At 62.7% G+C, this 23,732-nt stretch overlaps 1 protein-coding gene across 2 annotated transcripts; it reads left to right on the forward strand.

The window, feature by feature from the left end:
- Positions 1 to 840: 840 nt before the first annotated feature.
- On the forward strand, positions 841 to 21,385 carry ZBTB7A (zinc finger and BTB domain containing 7A). 2 transcript variants are annotated; one of them, XM_057540333.1, is made up of 3 exons: positions 841 to 1,234; positions 10,959 to 12,232; positions 16,275 to 21,385. In XM_057540333.1, the coding sequence occupies exons 2-3, from the start codon at positions 10,974 to 10,976 to the stop codon at positions 16,774 to 16,776; spliced, it is 1,761 nt and encodes a 586-aa protein (XP_057396316.1). In that variant the 5' UTR covers positions 841 to 1,234; positions 10,959 to 10,973; the 3' UTR covers positions 16,777 to 21,385. The 2 variants fall into 2 exon arrangements, with proteins under 2 accessions (XP_057396316.1, XP_057396317.1); XM_057540334.1 differs by lacking the exon at positions 841 to 1,234 and adding an exon at positions 2,175 to 2,481.
- The last annotated feature ends 2,347 nt before the right edge of the window (positions 21,386 to 23,732 follow it).

Raw genomic sequence — 23,732 nt, forward strand, 5'->3', positions numbered from 1 at the left:
CCCTCCTCCCCCTCCCCCGTCCCCCGCCGGACCTCTCCCACGACCGGGGAGGAAGTGGGAGAAATGGACAGGGAAAAAAAGTTGGGCTGAGCCAACGCCTCCCCACTCCCCACCTCCGCCCCTCCCGAGCCACGCAGACCCTTGCGGGAGCGGACCGCAGAACCCAGGCGTCCGGGGCCGGGACCCCGTCCCGCCCAGTGGCCCGCAGATGGGTGGGGGAACTTGGAAAGCCGGGAAAACAACAGCCCAGCCCGCCCCTCGCCAACCCCTTCCCCCGCTACGCCCCTGGCGCAGCGGGCGGAGGCGACTCCTTTATATAATCTCGGGCGGGCAGGTTGGCTGTTTCATTGAGGGACCCGGGAGCCCAGCGGACCCAAGCAGTCAGCTGAAAGCCTGCCCCCGGGTCCCTTCCGCGGCTGGGCAAACTGAGGCCCGGGGAGGGCCGGCGCCAGGCCCGCGGCCCCCACCCCCTCGCGCCCCCCCCCCACCCCCAGCAGCCCGGGCAGCCGCGACCCACGCCCGCGTCTCTCCTCGCAGTGCGCACAGCCCTCCCCGCCCCCGCTGCCATCCTGCCACGCCCCAGGCGTCGGGGGCAAAGCCCGCGCCCCCCCCGCACCCGCCTCTGCGCAGAGGCTGGGGGCCTGTTTATCTGGAGGCCCCCACCCCCTCCACCCCGGGGGGCCCGCTCCCCCCGCGCCCCGGGGAGCTCTGGGGCCAGATAAGCTGGCAGGCTGGCACGGCGCCGCACAGCGGGGCGGAGAGGTCAGAGGAGGGGGGGGCGCGCCGGGGGCGGGCTGGACCCCCCCAACAACTTGACAAAACCTAATAACAGCCCGGTCTCCCCGGCGCAGCGGGCGAAGCCCCACGGGAGGGCAGAGACGTGGCAAGAGGGGACCTGCCGAGCCTGTTCTGGCCTCTGAGGCCGGGGTGGGGGGGGCGGGCTGGGCGTGGGGGGGCCGGCGGCTGCGGCACCTTTAAGACAAGGGAGGACCCCTCTTGCCCTCGGAGAAACCAGGAAGGGAGTCGCGAGCATCATACGGGGCTTTGGCTGTACTGTACAGTTACTGTAGGGGCAGTGACGCCGCCGCCGGAGCGAGGGAGCGACGAGGGGAGAGCCAGCGAGGGGAGAGCGAGACGCGGACCCCAGAGGCGAGCGGCCGAGGAGCCCAGTCCCAACTCCGGGCCCCGGCCCCGCGCGCCCCGGCCCGGCCCGGCCCCGGCCCGGCCCCGCGAGGTAAGTCAGCGCCCGGCGTAGCCCCCAGCGCGGGGTGCAGGGCGGGGACGGGCCGGGGGCGCTGCGCCCACCCCTGCCCTCTCGGGAAGGGGCGATCCCGGGATCCGGGGACGTTCCGCAAGTTTCAGAGGAGGGGGTGGTTGGCAGCTGCCCGGAGGCGGGAGGCGCCCTGGATCCCGAGGGCGGGGAGGGGGCGCCGCCCGGGAGTGGGTATTGGGGGCGAAGTGCATGGGCTTGTGCGCCAGCCCCCCCCTCCGTGCATGGTTTTTCGGGGCTCCCAGGCGCGCGGGGAGAGGGGGAGGGGAAGCGGTGCTGCATTGAGGGTGGGGGGAGCCGGCGTGGGGAGATAGGGGGGCGCGTCGCGTGCTAAGTTTGCATCTGGGTACTGGGGGCGCTCTCGCCCCCCGGGGGCCTATTCGGTGCTGCGTGCATACGTTGGAGTTGGCCAGGATTGAGCTCCATGGGGGATGGGGGGGAGGGGGCTGAAAAAACAGGGAGGGGGGCTTTGCAAAGGAGGGGGAAGGGGTGGGGTGTCCGGGTGGGCGGGCGCGGCCGCTCGGGCCTCTGGGTATCGTAGTTCCCCCGCGCTTGCGGCTGGCAGGTGGCAGGCAGCTAGGACTACTAGTCCCAGGGTGCCCTGCGCCGGCGGCCCGCCGCGGCCCGCGGGTAGGGGCGGTGCGGAGGAGGGGCGGTGAGCGGCGGGCTGGCGAGCCAATGGGCGCGGACCGATCGCGCGGCGCGGCTCGGGGGCGGGCCCTGCCGGCCAGGGGGCGGGGCCTGGAACCGGGCTCCCCTTGCCGGGGGCCGGTGGCGGTCCCCGGCTTCCGGCTGCGCGGCCCGCGGGCCGGCCCCCTCCCCGCCCCGGGGCCCCTCCCCGCCTGGTTGTGTAACCGTCCCCAGCCCCCCTCCCCTCAGCCCCCCGCCCCGGGGGGGGGGGGTCACCCACCCGGCGCTCCCCGGGGAGGGCGGCGGCCCGGGCGGCCGCGCAGCGCAGGCGAGCCCGGGGATGCGCGGCCTAGTGCAGACTGGGCCGGGGCGTGGGGGAGGCGGGCGGGCGGACCCAGATCCGGGGTAATTTGCATCGCCCTCCCCCCAGCCCGGGTGGGGATTGGCCGCCGGCGGCGGGGGGTGGCGCGGGGCCAGGCTCACTGCCGCCTCCCGGCCCCTCGGAGGGAGCCAGCCCAGCCGCAGCCGCCGCCACCGCCGCCGCCGGGGCCGGGCCCCCTCGCCGCTGCCCCGGGAAGGAGGTAGGAGCCCCCCGCGCGGGCGGCGCTGTGGGGGCCCGCGGGCCGGGGCGGGGGCCGCGCGCTGCGGCCGGGGCGGGGGAGGGGGCCGCTTCCTGCCCCCGCCCGGGCCTGACTCAGCCCTGGGCGGGGGGACCGGCCTGGCCCCTCGCCCTGCCCGCGCGGCTGTCCGGCCCCGGCCCCGGGGGAGGGAGCAGAGAGCACCCCTCTCCCCCGTCCGCGCCCCCAAAGCGCGTGACCCCGTCTTCTCTGGCCCGGACACCCCTCCTTCCCCTTGACGCCACCACCACGTGCGAACCCTGAGCCCGGGCAGAGGAGGGGGTGAGCTGGTGGGATCCGGCCCCCTCCCTCGCTTTGCCTCCCTCCCCGGCCTAGGAACCGGCCCCCTCCCCCAGCCCCGGGCCTGGGAACCAGGCAGGGGCCTGAGCTGGGGCCGGTGCACCCCCCGGGGCCCAGGCCTTTGCGGGTCCTGGGAGGCACTGTCCGCGCTGGCTGGCCGGCGGCAAGGGAGTCCGGTGGACCGCGGCAAGAGACTGCTGTCCAACCAGGCCCGGGCACCCTGTGGGCACCCACTAAATGTTTGGGGAATGTAGCCAGCAGTTGGCGGGGTGGCAGGGGGAGGTAGGCAACTCCTCTCTCCCCCTAGCCAGGCGGCGGAAGTGAGAGAGGTGTTGGTGCCCCTCCACCGGGTGTGCCCACCTGGCTCACCCATGGGTGGCGGGCTTGCTTGGCTTCCCCCACCCCCCCCTCCCTGCCAGCTGCCTCCCGGACCAGGGCCGGAGCAGGCCCGGCCGGAGAGGGCGTCCAGGATTCCATGTCAGCCCCCCACCCCCACCCCAACAGGGCCAGGGCGTAACCCTGAGTGTGCCGCTCCCACACTGGGGGGCCCTCCCCAGGACCAGCCGATCACTTCCTACTGGCAGAGCTGGTCTTGGGAGAGGTCCGGGGAGTCCAGGCTAGGCCCTGCTGCTGCCCAGGCCCCCGAGGCTCCAGGTAGGGGGGCATTCTCCCCCGAGGGCCACCCCGGGTGGGGCCTGGCACTTATCGGCTGGGCTCGGGGCTCTGTTTACCGCCAGCCATCGCTGTGGAGACGGGAGCCTGGGGGAGAAGGGGGGGCAGGAGCCAGTGGCTGGAAGAGCGAAGCCCTGGGATCCGCATGCCTAATGAAGGAAAGAAGAGCCAACGGGGACACTGAAATTTTAATTCGTGGGTCACTTTGGGGGGGTATTTATTATTCAGTTCTGATTGGCTGACTGGCTGCGTGGAGGCCAGTCAGCACCCTGGCCCGGGCGGGGAGCCACGCAACTCTCAGCAGAGGCCCTCGGCAGCGGGTGGCTGCGGGGAGCCCATGCACCCTTTTCTCCGTGTGGGAGACTGAGGCCCGGCAGTGCTCAGCCTTCGTCCAGTGGGGAAGGTTCTCGAGGCAGTAGCTAGCCCTTGTGTTGGCGTTTTTCCTTCCCTTCTTTTCCTTGGAACCCTCTGACCCATAAGCTGGTTGGGCTGGTGGAGGTCCCCGATGCCATGCGAGGAAACTGAGACCAGGAGGGGAGGCCAGACGCAAGCATGGGGCCTCAGGGGCTTAGAGCAAGGCTCAGAGCGGTGCCCTATGGGGCAGGGAAGACTGAGGCCCTGGGGGAAGCAGAGAGCAGCCCAAGGTCACCCAGCCAGAGCTGGGTCTGACCCTTGTGGTCCTGCCTCCTAGTTTAGGACGCGTCCAAAGTCCTTTGTGTGTCACAGCCGAGGGGCGCCGGCCCACCTTTCTTCCAGAGGGCCTGGAGGTTGACAGCAGGCACCTGTCTGCCAAATGGAGCCTTTGCCCCAAGAGGACAGTGAGGCTCAGAGAGGGGCAGCAAGGTGTCCAAGGTCACACAGCAGGGGCCTTAGCCTCCCTGCGTCCCAGCCTTCCAAGGCAGGCCCTTCCCACCCCATCTGAGCTGCAGCCCCGCCCCTTGGCACCTTGGCCCCTGGAGACCGGCAGGGCTCTGTGTTTTTACAACCCATTATTTCCGAGGAGACCCAGGTCACCTCCCAGAGCCAAGAGTCAGGGCCAGCCCCTCTGAAGCAGAGCTGGCCTGAGGAGGGGGTCCACAGGGGTTTCAAATGCTGGCCCACTTGCTCTGTGACCTTGGACAAGCCCCATGGCCTTTTGGAGCCTGAGCATCCTTCTCTGTAACATGAGGTGGTTGTGGGTTCCCCCCAGGTACTGCCTGCAGGTCCACCTGTGTTCCCTTTCCTTCCCTCCCTCATGGAGGAAGCACCTGGGTCAGCTCAGGACACAGCAGGGATTCTGCTAGAGTGTGTGTGTGTGTGTGTGTGTGTGTCTGAGACACCCCCCCACCTGTCATCTTGTGCTCCAGGCACCTGATAGACCATAAACCACCCTGCAACAGCCCTGGGCAGTGGAGACCAGAGGAACAGGCTTGGGTGGGGGCCACTGTGGTCCAATCTCAGCCCGGCCCTCCGCTCCAGCTGAGGTCCACCTCGGGAGGTCACCTCCCTTCTGCCAACCTCAGTTTTGCCATCGGTACAATGGGGAGATTACCTTTAGGCCAAAAGTGAGGATTTACTCAGTGATTCCCCAGGAATGTTTGTTGAGTGACTGCTGTGTGGTGTCAGGGCCTGGGGGAGCCTCTCCTGCATCTCTGTTCTGGTGCCCTGAGTTCACAGGTGTCAGCTGGACTCCAGCCCTGCCCCAGGCTCCCTGTGTGACCTCAGGCAAACCTCTCCCTTTTCTGGGCTATCACAAGGCAGCTCTGAGGGGGTGTGAGAATAAGCTGTCCTCCCCCCGCCAGGCCCCCAGGGTGGGGGGATATAGTCCCCTGCTGGTACCTGGGGGCAGTGTGTGTGGTGGGGGAGGAGGGTGGAGCCCTGGGAGGACTAGTTAGTTTGGCCAGAGGGAGCCAGACAGATGACCCGTGTTCAAATCCAGCTCTACTGTGTGACCCTGGGCAAGTTGCCTCAATTTCCTGGCCTGTGAAGTGGGGCAGTGGTTACAGACCCTGCCTACCAGAGCTATGAGGATTGTTGCTGAGTTGATCCAGACCAGGCCCCCGGCAGCCCCGTTGAGGAACAGCCCCTGCCCTTGCGGCCTGAGTCCCGAGTCTTTGGAGCACCAAAGCGCGGAAGGTGCCCTGTGGAGAATCTGGCCAAAGGACCAGCCCCTCCATCTGTCCCCCCAGCAGGCTGTGGACGGCCACTCGGTGGAAGCGTCCCCACCCACGCCTTTCTGGTTTGACTGGAAAACAAGGCTCGGTCCCACCTCCCATCAGGATGTGTTTAATAGGAGGGAACTGGCTGGATTTGTAAGCACAGGACACTGGGGCCCCAGTGGGCCAAGCACCCCTTTGGGGTTTCCAGGCCGAGCTGTCCGCCTGCTCAGGCTGTGGGTGGGGCTGGGGGTGGTACAGGCACCTCCAGGTGACAAGCCGGCCTCAGGGGAGGGAGGGAGCAGTCTGGATGGAAGTCACCCAGGCCTCTCCTGGGCATCTTGGATAAGCAGGTGCAGCCTGAGTTGAGGGCAGTGTAGACACGGATGGGATTCTGTGAGGCCTGGCTTTGGTTACCCCCGGTGACAGGAAGCTTATTCCTTCCACCTCCACTGAGAATGGCTCTGTCTTCGCAGGGCTTCCTCTTGGAAGCTGGTCTTGGTGTCGAGGCTGTACTTCCTGGCCCACGACAGCACTCAGAGCGTGGGAACAGGGTGGGCCTCAGCCCCACCCATGAGTTGGGGCTCAGATGGGATCCCCATGACCTCCTAATCCCCACCCCCACCAGCCTCCACACACACACTTCCCACTGGGCCCGCAACCTTCCTGCCTCTGGCCCTTTAAGGCCCGGGCAGGAAGCCCCTCCCCATTTAGGGCAATAAATGGACACATAAAATGGCCGAGGGCCTGTTTGCTGGTGTCTGGCCTGGAGGGAGGCCTGCGAGGACAGGCGGGCAGGGGGCAGGCTGACAGCTGGCAGCCAGCAGTCATCCTGAGCTGTTGGTGCCCCCCACCTCCTGATCAGGATGCTGCATTCCTGTCCCATTAAACCCCGGCCTCGGTACTGGGCCAGGCGGGGATTGGCACCAGGTCGGGGCGGGGTAACCCGTCAGGACCAACCTTGCAACACAGGCTGCCAGGCTGGGAGGGGGCGGGGGCGGCCGGGCACTGGCCTGGCAGCCGCACCTGGGCGCCAGACTTGCTGTGTGACCTCGGGCCGGCCGCCCACCCTCTCTGGGCCTGGTTTCCCCCACACACACATGATGGCTCAGCTTCCTCCTGGGGCTCACCACACACTTCCTTGGTACACAGTAGTTGGGGAGGGGGCTGGATTCCTGGAATGACATTCAGAGGTGAAGTTCAAAGCCACCAATCCACAAGGGAGGGGGTAAACAGCCTCATTGGGCCTTTGGGGATTGTCCATGGCACATAGTAGGTCCTAGGCCAAAGTTTGCTAAGAGGATGGGAGTGGAACCCTTTGCCACTGTCACAACCCCCAAGGAAAATGAGGCACAGAGAGGTGCTTTTCTTGGCCCAGGTTCACCCAGCTTGGAAATGGAGGAGCCAGGATATGGACGCGGGCTGCTGTGGCAGGTAGTAGGTGTTAGAGATCCCTTATATAGTTTCCTTTCGTTCTCTCCCTGAGTTGTAGGGAGGGAGGCCTTAACCCCCTGTTAAGCTGCCCGCATCCCTGGACACTCCTCCAGGAAGGCGTCAGGTGGCAATTACCTACCTATCCACTGCTGGCCACCCCCTGAGGAGTGTGGGGGGGAGGAGGAGGCCCGGCCCCAACCCTCACCTTGCACCTGACCTTGGGGACTCTCCAGCCTCCTTCCCCTGCCCCTCTCCCAGGTGCCCACCGCCGGGCCTTTGCCCCTGCTGTTTCCCATGCTTGGGACACCTTTCCCACAATCCTAGGGTCCTTCCTGGGTGACACCTGCTGTTCCTGGGACCAGGTCAGGACGCTCCTGAGCTCTCCCTGCATCCCCAGTAGTTGAGAGGTGTCAGCTCAGGCCGGCTCAAGTGAGAGCATTTGAGCCCCAGCCTGGCTGCCGGTCTGTTGTGTGACCTTGCCCTGGTCTTATCATCTCCCTGAGCCTGTCCTCATCTCTAAAGCCCAGGGTCCAGTTAGTTCTTGAAGGTTCCAGGGCACAGAGGAGGCCCCCTCGGAGGGTAAAAAGCAGGCCCGGGTCCTTGCTGCCTGCTGCAGCAAGTGACCCTAGGTTAGATTGGAGGTGGGACTGGCACGGTCCCCTGGTACTGGGTGTGCCTGCCAGCCAGGTGGGCGGGGCTGGGTGTGGGCTCTCCAGCGCATAGCTCTTTGGTCTTTGGTTCCTCCTGTCGTTTGCTGCGCCCCTAACGTGCACTGCCCAGGGGAGGCCTGGGCCGGGGGCGGGGGGTGGAGGGTGGCCTGGGAGCAACCCAGAGGGAGGAGGGCGCCCCACCTCCAGCCCAGGAAGAGCCTGCCGAGGCCTGCCCCTCGGCCGGCCGCCGAGTCAGCATCGAACGGCCCCGGAAATCCCATGGGGGCGAGTGTCGGGGTGGAGCTGTGATGAAACACGGGGCCCTGGGTGGGTGCGGGCCTGGGCTCAGGGGACCCTGGCCGTTGAGGGGGTGAGGCTTCCTGGAGGAGAGAATTTTTCGTTGGCTCATCATTACCGAGGAAACCGTCACGTGTCGGGGCACCTACTAGGTGTCAGGTGCCAGCCGGGCCGCTTAGAGCCAGGAAGGGAGCCACGGGGCTCTCCTGGTGGGTGCTGTGGCGCACAGTGAGTGCTCAGCAATAGGTGCTTTTTGCTGCCTGGACCCCACGTGACTTCCTTCTCCCACCTGGCAGGGTCTTCCTCTGCTTTCTTAGAGGGAGGGCCCTGAGAGGCCCGGGGGCGGGGGGGGGGGGGGGGGGGGGGAGGGCAGTGGCCCCGGGCGTGGCAGGCAGGTGGCGTGTGTTCCTGGAGAGAGGGCTGGGTCAGTTTAGTTTCCAGGGCCAGGGAAGGGGCTGTGGCTGGCTGGGAGGTGTCGGCGGGGGGAGGGTTGGGGGACCCCCAGCCTCTTGCCTCTGTCAGCTCCTGGATCAGTCTTGCTGGGTGCCCTTGGCCTGGATCCTAGCTGTCTCTGGGCCTTGGTGTTCTCATCTGTAAATGGGGGTCATGCTACTTCCCTGGGGCTTTCCTTGGTTGGTATTGCCCCAGGCCCTGCCCTTTGGGGGAGGGTCTCAGATGATTATCTGGGGGAAATAGAGGCCCCAGCGGGGAAAGGACAGGGGCGCAGACCCTCAGACCCAGCCCAGACCCAAGGGCTGCCCCACACAACAGGCTCTTAGCATGTGGCCCGGCTCCTCCAGCTGGTGGAGACCCAGGCCCAGGGCTGGGTACATTGCCCCAGGCCAGGTTCAAGGCCAGAGCTTGCTCCTTCCCAGCCGGGTGGCTTCACGCCTGAAGTAAGGATGTGCCAGCATCTGGCCCGGTGGGCTCGGTGCTGGTGGGCTCGGTGCTGGTGGGCTCGGTGCTGGTGGGACGGGGCGGGGGGTGAGTCACCCGGACCAATTCAGGTCTCGACCTAGAGGCCCCAGGAGGACCCCTGAGGGGACACTGGCAAGCAGGGCCAGGGTGGCCATCTTGGCACATTGGTGGCCCGGATCAGAGGAGGGGTGAGGAGGGGCGAGGAGGGGCCGAGGCCGGTCTGATCCGGAGTCCCATCTGCCCGCTTGCTCCCTGGGGCCCGGGGCCAGACGGCAGATGGTGGCAGGGGGTGGAAGCCGCCACGGGGCCTCTGCCGAGGCTTCCCGTGGCCGAGCCTCGGGGGGGGGGGTGGTCGTCGCGCCCCCATCCCCATCCTCCTGCTCCCAGCAGCCACATCTGAGCCTGCCCCGCCACCCACCGCGGGCTGGTGGAACAGAGGCGGGAGCTAAGCAGCTGGTGCGGTCGGCGGGAAAGAGGGCGGGCGGCGGAGAGAGGCGTCCCGGGAAGTGTACTGGCCGCCTGCACGCCACACAAAGGCCTCTGTGTCGGCCCCAAGGCCTGGACCCCATTCGCAGGGCGGCCCTGGGTCGGGACAGGCCTACCCTGGCCTTAGGGCTGACCAGACCAAGCCCAGCTCCCTTGCCGGGCCAGCCGCCTGTATCCCACTAGAGGCACAGTGGGAGGGATCTGTGTTAGAGCTGAGCTGGGTCACCCAGCTGGGGGTCCTGGGGTCTTTAGGAGGCTGAGGAAGGCCCGGTTCAGGCCCTCTCCCCAGAGACACGCAGAGGCTCTGGCCTGAAAGCAGGCTGGCTGGGCCCAGAGGAATGTGGGTTTTGTTGGGTGGCTTGGGGCAGCCGGGGGCTCCCCGGAGAGGGTGGAGGGGTGGGGACAGAGCCAGAGGGTTGCACAAGCGCCCGAGTGGGTGGATGAGTCACAGCCCAGGGGAAGGCGGAAAATAGGAGGGGGGGGAGAGGGGCGGGACAGAGTCCCCCCCATGGCCCTGCTTTTCCAAAGGCTTCTGCCCATTTGACAGATGGGGAGACTGAGGCCCGGAGAGTGGCAGGGCCTTGTCCCGGGCTGAACAGTGCAAACAGGGTGGCCAAAAGGAGAGGGGCTGGCCAGGCAGGACGTGGGCAGGAGGCCCCTGGCCCCCCACTCCTCCTTGACGGGGTCAGCTTGAGTGGGCAGGGAGGAGCGTCAGGCAGTGGCCTGGTTTCCCCCAGTTACTTACTGCGAGGGCCGAGCCATGTCCTAGGGGTTCCACAGGGCAGGAAGGGGTCTGTCCTGCAGAGTCACCACCCCACCCCACCAGGGCACACCCTCGGCCCTGATGACCCTGGCCAGGTCCCCGGGTCTTGGCCTTACCCCTTCCTGCTGACTCAGAGACCCGCAAGAGAACTGGGCCCGACCAGGAGGCAGGAGAGAAGGTTAGGGAGGCTGAGGGGCTAGGCAGGGATGGATGGCCATGCTGGTTGGATATTGGGTCTTGGGTCAGTTGCCCTGGGTTTGAGTTGAGGTGCAGCCATGGGGCCCTGGGACTCCCTGAGCCTGAGCCTCGTTTTCTCACCTCTGTGGTGGAGACGGTGCTGCCTCTGGGACTGCTGGGCGCTCAGCCAGGGCAGCGCACGGTGGGTGCCTTATGTCACCGCTGTGGCCTCCTAGAGAGGGCATGGGCAGAATCCCGTGCAGAGATTCATTAGGAAACAACTTGTGTCGGGCATTTATTGAGCACCTTCTGTGTGCTCCCACGCCACTTCAAATTGTCCTTTGGACGGGCACTCCCCTCTCTCGTAAAGCGGGGAGGGGGGCCGGTGTTCATCTCTGAAGCACCCAGTTGGGTTTCGCCAACGTCCTCTCACTTTGATGATGCAGAACCAGCCATGGACCATCCTGGTGCAGAGCTGGGGAAACCGAGGCTGGCGGGGGAGGTGGGGCGGGGATGTGGGGGCACTACTTTCTGAGGGCCTCGCAGCCCGGCCAGTTGGCCCGGCCCTCCCTGTCCCTCACGACCACCCCTTCTTCCCCGGTGCTGCAGGTCTCGGCGCGGAAGATGGCCGGCGGCGTGGACGGCCCCATCGGGATCCCGTTCCCCGACCACAGCAGTGACATTCTGAGCGGACTCAACGAGCAGCGGACGCAGGGCCTGCTGTGCGACGTGGTGATCCTGGTGGAGGGCCGCGAGTTCCCCACACACCGCTCGGTGCTGGCTGCCTGCAGCCAGTACTTCAAGAAGCTGTTCACATCGGGCGCCGTGGTGGACCAGCAGAACGTGTACGAGATCGACTTCGTCAGTGCCGAGGCGCTCACGGCCCTCATGGATTTCGCCTACACGGCCACGCTCACCGTTAGCACAGCCAACGTGGGTGACATCCTCAGCGCCGCCCGCCTGCTCGAGATCCCCGCCGTGAGCCACGTCTGCGCCGACCTCCTCGACCGGCAGATCCTGGCGGCCGATGCGGGTGCCGATGCCGGCCAGCTGGACCTCGTAGATCAAATTGATCAGCGAAACCTCCTTCGCGCCAAGGAGTACCTTGAGTTCTTCCAGAGCAACCCCATGAACAGCCTGCCCGCCGCCGCCGCCGCCTCATTTCCATGGTCCGCCTTTGGCGCATCCGACGATGACCTGGACGCCACCAAGGAGGCCGTGGCCGCTGCCGTGGCCGCTGTGGCCGCCGGCGACTGCAATGGCTTGGACTTCTACGGGCCCGGCCCCCCAGCCGAGCGGCCCCCGGCCGGGGACGGGGATGAGGGAGATAGCAACCCAGGTCTGTGGCCGGAGCGGGATGACGACGCCCCTGCTGGGGGCCTCTTCCCGACCCCCGTGGCCCAGCCGTCCACCGCCACACAGAACGGCCACTACGGCCGGGGCGGGGAGGAGGAGGCAGCCTCGCTGTCAGAGGCGGCCCCGGAGCCGGGCGACTCTCCGGGCTTCCTGTCAGGCACGGCCGAGGGCGAGGACGGGGACGGGGCCGACGCGGACGGGCTGGCGGCCAGCACGCTTCTGCAGCAGATGATGTCGTCGGTGGGCCGGGCGGGGGCGGCGACGGCGGGGGACAGCGACGAGGAGTCACGGGCGGATGACAAGGGCGTCGTGGACTACTACCTGAAGTACTTCAGCGGCGCCCACGACGGCGACGTCTACCCGGCCTGGTCGCAGAAGGTGGAGAAGAAGATCCGGGCTAAGGCCTTCCAGAAGTGCCCCATCTGCGAGAAGGTCATCCAGGGCGCCGGCAAGCTGCCGCGGCACATCCGGACCCACACGGGCGAGAAGCCCTACGAGTGTAACATCTGCAAGGTCCGATTCACCAGGTGAGCCGGCGCCACCGCGGCGTGGGGCGGGGGTCGGGGGGGCGTGGGGGGTGCTTCCTGGGGGCCCTTTGCCCCAAAAGCAGCCACACGGGGACCCCCTGCCCCGCCCTGCGCGAGCACGCTCACACCCTGCCTCCGCGTGTGAAAACAACACCGCGCCCTGCCCTGCAAGGGTGCCTTGTCTATCGGGGCACCCCCGACCCCCATGCGCCTGTCGAGAGAGCCTGGGTGGGTGGTGCCGCACAGGCCCTAAACAAGGTGACCACAAGAACATAAAGCGTGCCAGGCGGTGCCGACCTGCGTGAGGCTGGAAGGAAGGGCCCAAGGAGTCACTTTTCTTCTTTTTCCCTGGGTGGTTCTTCTCATCCCGACTGGAGCATGTGGGCCTTGGGAGAGGGCGACAGCCCCACCTGGAGCAGGGAGTTCTGGTCGTTAGGTAACTTTGAAGTCTTCCGTGAGCCCGGGGGACTTGCTTCATTCAGCCAACGTTTATGGAGTGCCTGCTGGGTGCCAGGCCCTGTTCTAGAAGTGGAGGGACAAGCCAAAATCCCCGTGGGGGCGACGGAGCATGTGCGAGATAAAACCGCAGAACTGATAACACTAGTTGGTGGAAAGTGCCAGGGAGGAAAAGAGCAGAGAACAGGGTCGGGGTGCGGCTGTAGGTGCTGCCTTAAACAGGGAGGCTTCCCCGAGGACTGAGAGCTGAAGGAGGAGAAGGAGGGAGCCGTGGGGAGAGGGAAAGGGAGAGGCAGAGGGAAGAGCCAGTGCAAAGGCCCTGAGGCCAGTTCAGCTTAGGGAATCGCCACAGCCAGTGGAGGGAAAAGGGCACGGGAGCCGTTGGGCTTGGTCCCTGGACAGGAGGAGTTTGAGGCCAGGCTGGGGGGATTTTGCGATCTGGTCTTAAGAGTCCAGAGGTGGCAGGCTGGGCCTTGTGGGCCAGCCCGGTGGGGGCAGGGGGCTGGTGTGCGGGGGCCTAGCCAGGCTGGGTGACTCAGCATCACCCCCTACCCTCACCAGCCCCGGGGTTCCCCCAGCCACACCCACCCAGGCCGAAGAAAGAGGCCATTGTCCCAGCTTCCCGGCCCTGCCCTGTGGGGACAGGATCTGGGAGCTGACCCCCGGACCAGCACCTGGGCCCCCTCCCCAGCAAGCCAGGAGAGGAGGGTGTGGCTGGGACTCCAGGGCCCAGGAGTGCCAGGCAGGGGCAAAGGGCACTGGCCGGGAGGCAGGCAGCCTGGTGGGTGGCCTGGCTCCCCCCCTTTGGTGAGATCGGGGTGCCGGTGGTCTTAGGGGCCTCCCTCTTGCTCCAGTTGTGGGGATGGTGGACTGGGCTGGCTGTGGGCCCTGCCCTCAGAGGTCTTGGGGCCTGGGAGGAGCAGCCTGGTGGAGGCCCAGCAAGCCAGAGCCTGGAGAGGTGACACCTTCCCCCACGCCCCCACCCTCAGCCAGGCTCAGTTTCACCTTCTGGCCTGGAGCTCTCTTGGCCACCCCACCCTCAACCCGGGGCTGATCCTGTTTGCCGTTCTGGGAAACTGAGGCATAGAGAGGGCCACCAGGCCAGGCCTCTTCCTCCCAGGCGCCCACCTGGCTCCTCTCTGCCCCCCAGGGCCCCAGCCCCCGCCCCTCCCTCCAGGCTGGGGAGCCCAGGGGCCCCTCTGAGTCACACTAAAGAGTTGAGTAAGCAGGGCCTGTGGCGGCCGGGGCTATAATTACCCAGGCCGGGGCTTGAGGTGATGAAACTGGGGCTTCCTCCACCCCCACCCCATATTGGGACAGCCCCCAACCCTCTGTGCAACTCAGGGCAAGTCACTTCCCCTCTCTGAGCCTCCAAGCCTCAGCTAGGGACATCTCTGTACAGTGCTAGAACAATCCGAGTCCCTCCTGTTCCCTCCGTGACCTGGCCCCAGGGTCTGAGCGGGGCAACTGGGAGACCATGTTAGCCGGCTCCGAGGAGGCAGGGTGGGGGGTGGCGGGAAGCGCCTGGCCATTGCCATCCTTTCTGGTAACAGCCCAGGTTAATCCAGGGAGCGATGAGTTTGTTGTGGCCCAGGTTCTGCTGGCTCACGTGGGGGTGTAACGAGGCCAGAGAATAGGCAGGGGGTCTGGTTGCAAAGGGCCAGGTCTTGATCCTCAGAATAGTAAGAAGCCATAGAAAAGTTAGGCCAAGCAGGGACACCATCTCTGTGGGCGGTACCAGAGGGAGGGACTTGGGACTGAAAGCCCCGGGGGAGGGGGGTGCAGGCCTTTGTCTCGGGGTTGGGAAAGACTTCCTGGAGGAGGAGGGGCATTTCAGGTGGGGCTTTGAAGGATGAGTAGGAGTTTATTAGTCCTGGCACTGAAGAAGCTCTCAGTCTGGTGGGCATCAGAAGGGAGAGACCCCGAGTGACTCAGTGGAGCATAAGAGTCTGCAGCAAGGAGCAGGTCAGAGTCTAGCCAGAGCTCTGGAGACCGAGGTCCCTGCCCCTGCCTTGTGGATTCCAGGCAGGAATCCACCCCCATCACTATGGACCAGCATAGTACAATAGAAATATCATGTGAGCCACCTCCGTGACTCTACATTTTCTGGCAGCCACATTTTTAAAAAGTAAAAGAAACAGGTGAAAGTAATTTTAATCATAGTTTACATAATCCATTAGTTCCATTTCAATATGTGATCAATAAGCAGAATTATAGTATGGAAATATGTATGGAAATATGTTAATATAAATGTTTCAGACATTACATGAAATTTCTAAAAAAAAAAAAAAAAAAAAAAAAAAAAAAAAAATAAGCAGAATTATAAATGAGATCTTTTACAGTACATTGAGCAAATGAAGTCTTCAGAATCTGGGGTGCCTTTTGCACTTCTTGCGCATCTCACCTTGGACCAGCCACATTTCAAGGGCTCAAGGGGACAGAGCAACACCTGGGTCATAGTCACCCCAGAACTGATAATGGTGACCAGCTTTGTGGGCCAAAGGCCCCAGGCTGAGCCAGGTCCACACAGTTCCCTGTGGGGTGAGATGGGCATGGAGGGGCCCTGGAATCACACCCAGTCCCTGTTTTCAGGGCTCACAGTCCAGTCAGGGAGACAGATGAGAAACAAAGGCAGTGGCATGAGGGACCGGGGGTGAGGGAGTCTGGGAGGGCCTCTCTGAGGAGATCACATTTGGGCTGAAATTCAACTGTGAAGATCTGGGAGGGAAAAAAGTGCTCCAGGTAGCCAGAACAGCATGTGTAAAGGCCCTGAGGTAGGCTCATAGTTATCAGCATGTTGGGGTGACAGCCAGGAAGCCAGTGTGGCCAGAGCAGAGTGGGCAGAGGTGAGGGGAGAGCTGGCAGGAACTGGGGGTAGGGGGTGGGGTCCCTGGGGTGGGGGCTTGGTTACTACTGTGACCAGCTGCCCTGGATTTTCAGTGACTGAGGGGTTTCCCAGGACACAGAACTTTCAGTGCTAAAACCAGGACAGCTTAACCCTCTCTGTTACCAAATACTCCGGCATTCCTCCTTGTTCCCTGTAGCATTTTCAGCACCTGGAACAGGGTCTGGTATGCAGCAGGTGCTCAGTAAATGCCTGTAGTGTGAAGCCATGCACCTGCCACTGGGCAGAGCCCCAGGTGGGAGGGAAGCCTGTTATCTTCCTCCTCCTATGCATAAGAAAAGGGTTTCAGTGGGACTTCCCTGGTGGTCCAGTGGTTAAGACTCTGCGCTTCCACTGCAGGGGGCATGGATTTGATTCCCTGGTGGGGGAACTAAGATCCCGCAGTGCAGCCGAAAAACAAAAAAACAAAAAAATTGGGTTTCAGAGAGGTTCAGCCATTTCCCCGTGGCCACACAGCGAGCAGGGTCCAAGGCCCTTTTCACACCTTCGCGGGTTCCTTGGTGCTGTTCTCAGAATGGGGACCCGCACCCCCTTTCCCCGCAAAACGGGGTCGCCCCCTGCTGCAGCCCACCTTTCCGCGAGGGTCCCGGTTTCCCCGCGACGAGGCTGGCGGGGGCGGAGGGGCTTCCATCCTGGGCAGGGGCCCGGCCGGGCGCCGGCTGACCCTCGGCCCGTCCACAGGCAGGACAAGCTCAAGGTGCACATGAGGAAGCACACGGGCGAGAAGCCGTACCTGTGCCAGCAGTGCGGTGCGGCGTTCGCGCACAACTACGACCTGAAGAACCACATGCGCGTCCACACTGGCCTGCGCCCCTACCAGTGCGACAGCTGCTGCAAGACGTTCGTGCGCTCCGACCACCTGCACAGACACCTCAAGAAGGACGGCTGCAACGGCGTGCCCTCGCGCCGCGGCCGCAAGCCCCGGGTGCGGGGTGGCGGGCTTGGGGGGCCCGAACCCGCCCCCGCCCCGGGGGCCCCTGCGCCGCCCGGTGCCCCTGCCCCGCCCGGCTCGCCGGACGCGCGGCGCAACGGCCAGGAGAAGCACTTTAAGGACGAGGACGAGGATGAGGACGAGGCCAGCCCCGACGGCCTGGGCAGGTTGAATGTAGCGGGCGCCGCTGGGGGAGGCGACGGGGGCGCCGGGGCCACCGCCGATGGCAGCTTCGCGGCCGGACTCGCTTGAAAACCAAAAAAAGAGAAAACAGAAACCCGAGAAAGAGAGAGAGAGCAAATCACCCACCACCCCCCAAAAACACAAAAAAAGAAAATCTATCTATATACAGATATCTATATCTATATATATATATATACAGATATATATATATGAAGCGTCACAGAATCTAGGGTAGTGCTTTTCTCAGATTTTTCTCCTTCATGATGTTCTCTCCCTCCATGGGGACCCTCGCCCCACCCCACCCCCAGCCCCGCTTGCCCCCCACCCCGTCGATGGCTTTCGGGGCTCAGCTTGGGGTTTTTGTGGGACACGAGGATTCTGAGCTCCCCGGGCGCCCCGCGGTTCGGGGTCTGGGGTCCCATTGGAGGCCCGATCAGGGCTCCAGGTCCCGGCAGGGGTGAGGGTGGTCACGGGGGGGGGGGGCGGGGACGGGGGGGGCTTTTCTTTTCCTCGCCCTTCCCCGCCCCCGCTGGTTTCTAGAGTCTTTTGAGATAAGACCTTAAAAATGATTTGTGTCCGCTGTGAGCGGACGTTAAAACGGCCCCATCCGCACCCCCACCCTCCTTCCTCAGGGCACTTCCGAAGTGGGGGTTTCCCCCTCCGTCTCCCCGACTGCCTCCCCGCCTCCCGTCCCTGCCTGTGGTCCCCCGGATCTCCTGGCCACCGCGACACAAATCTATTTATTTCCAGGCGTGGAGAAAGGGGAGAAGACGGGGAAGGGGGGGAGGGAGGGCGCCAGGGTGACTCCCCAAGGGCCCCCGCCGCCTTCCTTCACGGCACTTACAACCCGGCGGGACCTGCGGGCCGCCACTCAGGGCGCCCCTGCCACCCCCGTCTTGGTCCCCCGACCCAGGCCCACCCCAGACCCCATGAGACGTTTGGAGCGAAACTTTTTGTCTTCACCCTCTCCCCTTCCCCTAGCCCTCTCCCGATTTTTAAAAGCACTTTTTAGATTTTTTTTTCTCTTTTCCTCCTTAAAAACAAAATTTATATATAGATATATATATATATAAAATATACTTTTCCTCAGAGGAGCAGGCGACAGTGTGGGGTGAAAGAGCCAAGAGCAGAGGGAACGCAGGGTCTCACGGTGGCAGGGATGTGGGGAGCGAGAGTGTCCAGAAGTTCCAATGTCACAAAAGCAATAAAAACAAGATTTTACAAAAAAGAAAGGAAAAAAAAACCAACAACAAGACAACCAACCACAAATAGAAGTCTTGGCACTTTGTAACAGAACGGGTACTACACTTTATCTTAATTCTTAATTTAAAAACATGTTTACAAGTTGCAACCAACTTCTATGAAAAGTCAAAAAGACAAAAAAAAAATAAGAGAGAGCGAGAGAGAGAGCGAGAGAGAGAGCGAGAGAGAGCAAACAGAAATTCCTAAAAGTCGATTTATTTTTGTACAAAATAATAAAAAAAGAAACCCACCACAGACGTAGAATCCACTTCTGTTCCCCGAGGTGAGAAGGGGGTCAGGAAGTCACGGGTGAGGGCGAAGCCTTCTGAGGTATTTGTGCTTTACCACGGGGGCTCGCCTTGCAGGCAGGACTGCGGGGTTTTTGTGTTTCTGCCGTGTGTTCCCCCCCCTCCCCCCCACCGATTCTGTCCTTTTTTTGGGTTCTGATTTGGAGACGTCTCGTCACCTGCTAGCCATACAGTGGCCACCCGTGTCCGCAGGGACCCTCCTTACCGACTCCCCAGCTCAGGGATGGGCCCGAGAGAGGGCTGGCCTTCCAACCAGCCAGAGCAATCCTGTCTCCCTGCCCTTGTCCCCCAACCCTTGCTGTCCCCCCACCCTCCAACATGGCCGCCCTTCCTTGTGGCCACCGAGGAGCTGCCATCTTGGATACGCCATCCCCACCGAGGTGGGTGACAGGGGGCCCCACCTCCAGGGCCTTACTCCACCCCCCACTGCACCCTTCTTTTTACTCAAAGGCACTGACTGTAACTTGGGGGCTGGTACCTGCCTCCCCCCAGCCTCTGGCTCCCCAAAGGCCCGGCGTCGACCGAGCCACAGGCCACGGACTGGGGCCAGGGCTGGGGAGGCCGTGTCGCCAGAGGCCGGGGCACCCTCCTCCCCCCCCACCCATCCCCTGTCGCATATGCAACCCTAGCGTGGGGCCCTGTAAATAGACGCTCTGCTGAGCGGAGACCCTTCCTCGTCAAAAGCCGGAGGTGCGGGGGGTGTCCCCACTCCCCGCCTCCAGCTGCTGGCCCGTCACCCCGTGCCCCTTGGTTCTGTGACAGACCCCATCTCTTTCTTGTTTTTAAAGGGAAGCTTTTAAAGAAGGCAACTTTCATCATTGTTTCTACAGGACAGTTTTTTGTTTCCTCCTGCTCCCCCCACCCCTGAGCCCGTCAGCCCCCCAGATGTCTCAGGACCCCCCCTCCTGAGGGGGGTGGCAGGGGAGCCCAGGGCCGGGTGGCCCCGCCCACACCCCAGCATCGTGGGGCGAGCTCTCTTGGAGAACCACCCGTGGAAGCCGAACAGGGAGCTCGAGTGCCCAGGCTAGGGACCTGCACCCCTACCCCACCCCAGCTCCCAGAGAGGTTCCCTGAGGGGACAGCCCTCTCCCCCACTACCCACACACCCCCTCGCAATAAAACCAACTGAAAAATCACAGCTGTCGTCCTGGCCGGGTGGGGGGAGACCAGACTTGGGGGATTAAGGCCTCTGGGACTACAGCGGGGGCAAGGGCTGAACCCCCGCCGAGCACACTTTAACACAAACCTCCTCGGGAATTGCACTAAACCCCTACCCCTAGCTCTGCGCTCAGCTTCTGCCAGCCTTGCCCACCCACTCCGCCTTAACCCCTCTCCTGCTGCCCACCAGCCCATCCCCGGGGGCCGCAGCATCTGCATGGGCCCAGAGCCGGGACCCCCGCCCTCCCAGCCCAGCCCCTGCCCCCAACTCCGCGCAATCACATACTGTATATAGACGTGGATCAATTTTATTTTTATTCTTTAAATTAAGGTCGTGATAAAGTGTTGCCAAAGATACTGCTGAATTCTCGCGTTTCAGGAAACAAACAAACAAAAAAAAAAAAGAAAAAAATTTGAGGGGGAACGTGCTGACTGGTCAGAAAGGACACAGCAAAAAGTTTTTTTGTTTGGTTGTTTGGGTTTTTTTTTTGTGGTTTCTTTTTTTGGGGTGTTTTTTTTTTTTTTTTTAACTGCCTGGTACAAAAAAAAAAAAAACAAAAAAAGAAAAATAGCGAAATTGTTATTTCCATCATCTTGGTGAAGCTGCGTGAATGTGTGTGTGCGCTTGTGTATGAGTGAGGTCCAGGCGGGGGGAGCTCCGGGAGGGGGCTCCGGCGGGGGCTGGGAGGGCATCCTGGGACGGCGGCGGTGGGCCAGCAGGATGGTGGGGGCCGGAGCCCTCACCTGGAGCGGTCGCCAGCCTGCAGGACCTGGGAGAGAGAGATTAGCACCCTTGCTGCTGCCCCCTGGCTAGCCCCCCACCTTGATGCCCACCCCGCCTTTTGAGATTAGGAGAAAAAAAAAGAAAAAGGCAAAAAAAAAAAAAAAAACAAACCTTAAAAACCAGTGAATGTAAAGTGCCGGACCAGGCCCAGCCTGACAAGGGTATGGGTCTCGACCTGTGCCCAGCCGGGCTCCCCTGGGCCATACCAAAGTCTGCCCGCCATGGGCGGCTCGCCCAGGAGACCCCTCATGGCTATCCTGTCTTGTCACCCTGTTTGTACGTGGCTGTCCCTTTGCTTCCTTCCAAGGGGGAGGGGGTCTTGGGTAGGGGGAGGGGTCCCCCAGCCCCTTCAAGAGTCTTCTGGGGAGTCTTTGCACTACTGAGACCCATTGTCCGTGGAGGGAACGGCCTCGTGGCATGTGATGGGACGGAAGAGGCAGGGGCTCCTCCAGGACCAAGGCAGTCCAGGCAGCCAGGATTGTAGGCGGCGAGAAACGAGAGAGTGAAAGGAAAAGCAGGAGAAAAAAAGTAAAAATCAACAAAAAAAAGCAAAAATCCTATTTTTTGAGAAAGAAAGATATTTATATTTGCAGTTTTATTTTAAAAAAGTTATTTAAGCTGAGGAAGCAGCCTTCCTGGAGTGGGGATGTTGGCTGGCGCAGGACGGGTCAGGGCCTGGGGCTCGGGCACCCCAGGAGCCATAACCTCAGAGTCAGACTAGCTCGCACTAAATATATAGATTTACACGGGGGGTGGGGGGCAGGGCAGGAGATGGAGGGGGCTGGGGAGACCTCCATCCCCTGGCTGGGGCTGCCTGAAGGCTGTGGCCAGGGGTCCCAATGCCCAGGGTCCCCCCTGCCCCAGCCAGGCCCAGATATGAGGTGCCTTGGACTTTGGGGGGCCAGGCCTGGTGGAGGGGGGCGGGGGTGGCGCCCACTGGGGGCACAGAGCACAGAGCAGACATTCCATAGACTGTATTTGAGAGTCTTTATAAAAGTGTGGGAGATTTAAAAAAAAAAAATTGATAAAAATGCACTTTTTGGGGGTGGGGAGGGAGAAGCTTTAAAAGTAATAAAAGAAGCAAAAAAAACAAAAACAAAAAGACAAAAGATGATGAAAAACCAGACAAAAAAAAAATCATTTTTCTTGTACATAAAAAAACCACTAAACGCAGCCTGTTACGACCGCTGCTGCCTCATTTGCCTGATTTTGATGTTCTTTGTGTTTTGTCGGGGGCGGGGGGAGGCTGGGGAGCGGGGATGGAGGGTTTGGGGGGCCCCTTCCCTGTGGGCTGGGCCCCTTGTCCACACCACTCCGGGCCCCCCTACTCGGGTTCCAGGGAGAGGACTTCAAACTCAGTCTGACCCTTCCTGCCAGGCCTGGGAGGCAGGGGCCTGGATGCAGTGACCCTGCCTCTGGGCTTCCAGGGTAGGGTGGGTGTCGCCAGCAGTGCCAGGCCTGGGGCCCCTACAGAGGAGGTGACCCACACCCCGGGGCATGGGCGGGTGGCACCAGGAAGGGGCCCGAGGGCCGGTGAGGGCGAGGATGGGGTGGGCAGGGAGAACCGGCTGGGCGGCCTCCTCGGTCACCTCCGACTGCAGGGTTTCTGGAGGCCCTGGGTTGGGGTGGCCTCAGCCCGGGAACCTCAAGTCTGCCAGGGGGCCCCAAGGTGCCACCCCACGCTGGGCCCCACTGACATGACCCCGGATCCGAGCTGGCTGCTTCCACCCACGTTTCCCGGGGGAAGTCAGGCCGGGGCCCCCTCACCGGGGACAGGGGTCGTAGGCTGCAGCCCCACCTCTGGTTTGGGGTCACCACACACAGCCACTTCCAGGGCCCTGGAAGAGCCCTCCTCCCGTCTGTCTCCCAGTCAGACTGGGGCCAGTGGGTTGGGGTGGGGGTGGGGTGATGGAGGAGCCCCGAGGGGACACAATGGCCACGCCGCGGCCTGGGAGAGGAGGGCCAGCCAGCCCTTGCCAGGAGCTTGGGGAGGATGCAGAGTGGCGGCTCCGGGGGTCCTCCATCAGCAGCAAGGTCACTGTGCTCACGTGGACCCAGGTGTCCAACTCGGGCCAGGGTGGGTGGGGGACCAGGGCTTCCACAGCCAGACCCCGAGGGGACCTGAGCCAGCCGACAGGGAGACTGGAGGCCTCGGATGATGGTGAAGGATGGTTCTGCAGCCACTCGGCCCAGGAGGGCATCTTCGGTTAGGCTCCCATGCCTCCCCCGCTAAGAGAATTCTTGCATATTCGGAGAACCGTGCAACCATCACCTCCACCTGGTTCTAGAACACTCATCACCCCGCAAAGAAACCCCTTCCCCACTAGCAGTCACTCCATATCCCCCTCTCCCAGCCCCTGGTGACCTCTAACCCCTGTCTCTGTGGATTGGCCTGTTACGGACATTTCATATAAACGGAATCACACGCTATGTGGTCTTCTGTGTGGTTGCCCTCACTGACCATCATGTCCTCAAGGTTCATCCACACTAGCGAGCGTCAGCGCTCCGCTCCTTTTTAAGGCTGAATCGTATTCCACTGGGTGGATGGAGCACGTGCTGTGTCCATTCACCTGTCGGTGGACATCTGGGTTCTTCCCAGATGAAAGGGTTATTGTTTCACAACAACCCTTTCGCTGTTGTGAATCATGCTGCTGTGAACAGGTGTGTACGAGTGTTTACGTGAGCCTGTTTTCATTGACCTTGGGGTAGACACCTAAGAGTGGAGTTGCTGGGTCAGACGGCAACTCCAGCCCAGGACTCTCCCACCACAGCTGCCCCATCTCACATTCCCGCCGGCAAGCTCGAGGTCCCCACTTAATCCCCGTCCTCGCCATCTAGCCATCCTAGTCGGGGTGAGGGGTGAGGTGGCAGTTGTGATGTGCATTTCCCTGTTGACTGATGATGTCGAGCATCCTTCTAAGGAGCTTATTGGCCATTTGTGTATCTTGGCCACCCAGGGGAGCAGGGGCCATCCTGGGATTCAATGGCTCTGTCTGAATTCCTTGCCCGGTCCAGCAGACACACACTGGACCTGGCAGTTCAAGGTGGAATCTTTCTCATTTGACCAAATGCTGTGACTTCTGAATCCGGAAGGCCATGCAGCACAAGGCCAGGAGAAGCATGGGATAGGGCACAGGTTTTGTCCTTTGCTCCCAGCCATGGCCCCGACGCACAGAGAAGTGGACGCTGCGGTAGCTTCACCTTGACTTTTTTATTTGCGTTTTTAAAAAACAATTAAATTAGAATACAAATATTAGAAAACAGCGGCCCTCGGCTGCCAGCGCAGACGGAGGGGGGGCTGAACTGCACAACTGAGTTTATACAGTAAAACTGAATTTGCCCTCGACCAGATTCATGTCCCTTTCTTCTTTAGACCTGAAATGATATTGCTTCCTGACTAGAAGAGTTCTGTTTATACAAAGAAAAAATATTCTGGGGCTTGGGGGTGAGGGGTGCGGGGAAGAAAAGAAAAAGCAAAAAGAATGGCGGGCACAGGAGATCTGGAGAACCAGGTGTGGCCTCCGGGGGACAAG

This window comes from Balaenoptera acutorostrata, chromosome 2, assembly GCF_949987535.1.
Source record: "Balaenoptera acutorostrata chromosome 2, mBalAcu1.1, whole genome shotgun sequence".
Taxonomy (NCBI): domain Eukaryota; kingdom Metazoa; phylum Chordata; class Mammalia; order Artiodactyla; family Balaenopteridae; genus Balaenoptera; species Balaenoptera acutorostrata.

Coding starts and splice junctions, on each gene's coding strand:
- ZBTB7A (XM_057540333.1), top strand. CDS start 10,974: ATGGCCGGCGGCGTGGACGGCCCCATCGGGATCCCGTTCCCCGACCAC. Junction 12,233..16,274: donor TGCAAGGTCCGATTCACCAG/GTGAGCCGGCGC, acceptor GCCCGTCCACAG/GCAGGACAAGCTCAAGGTGC.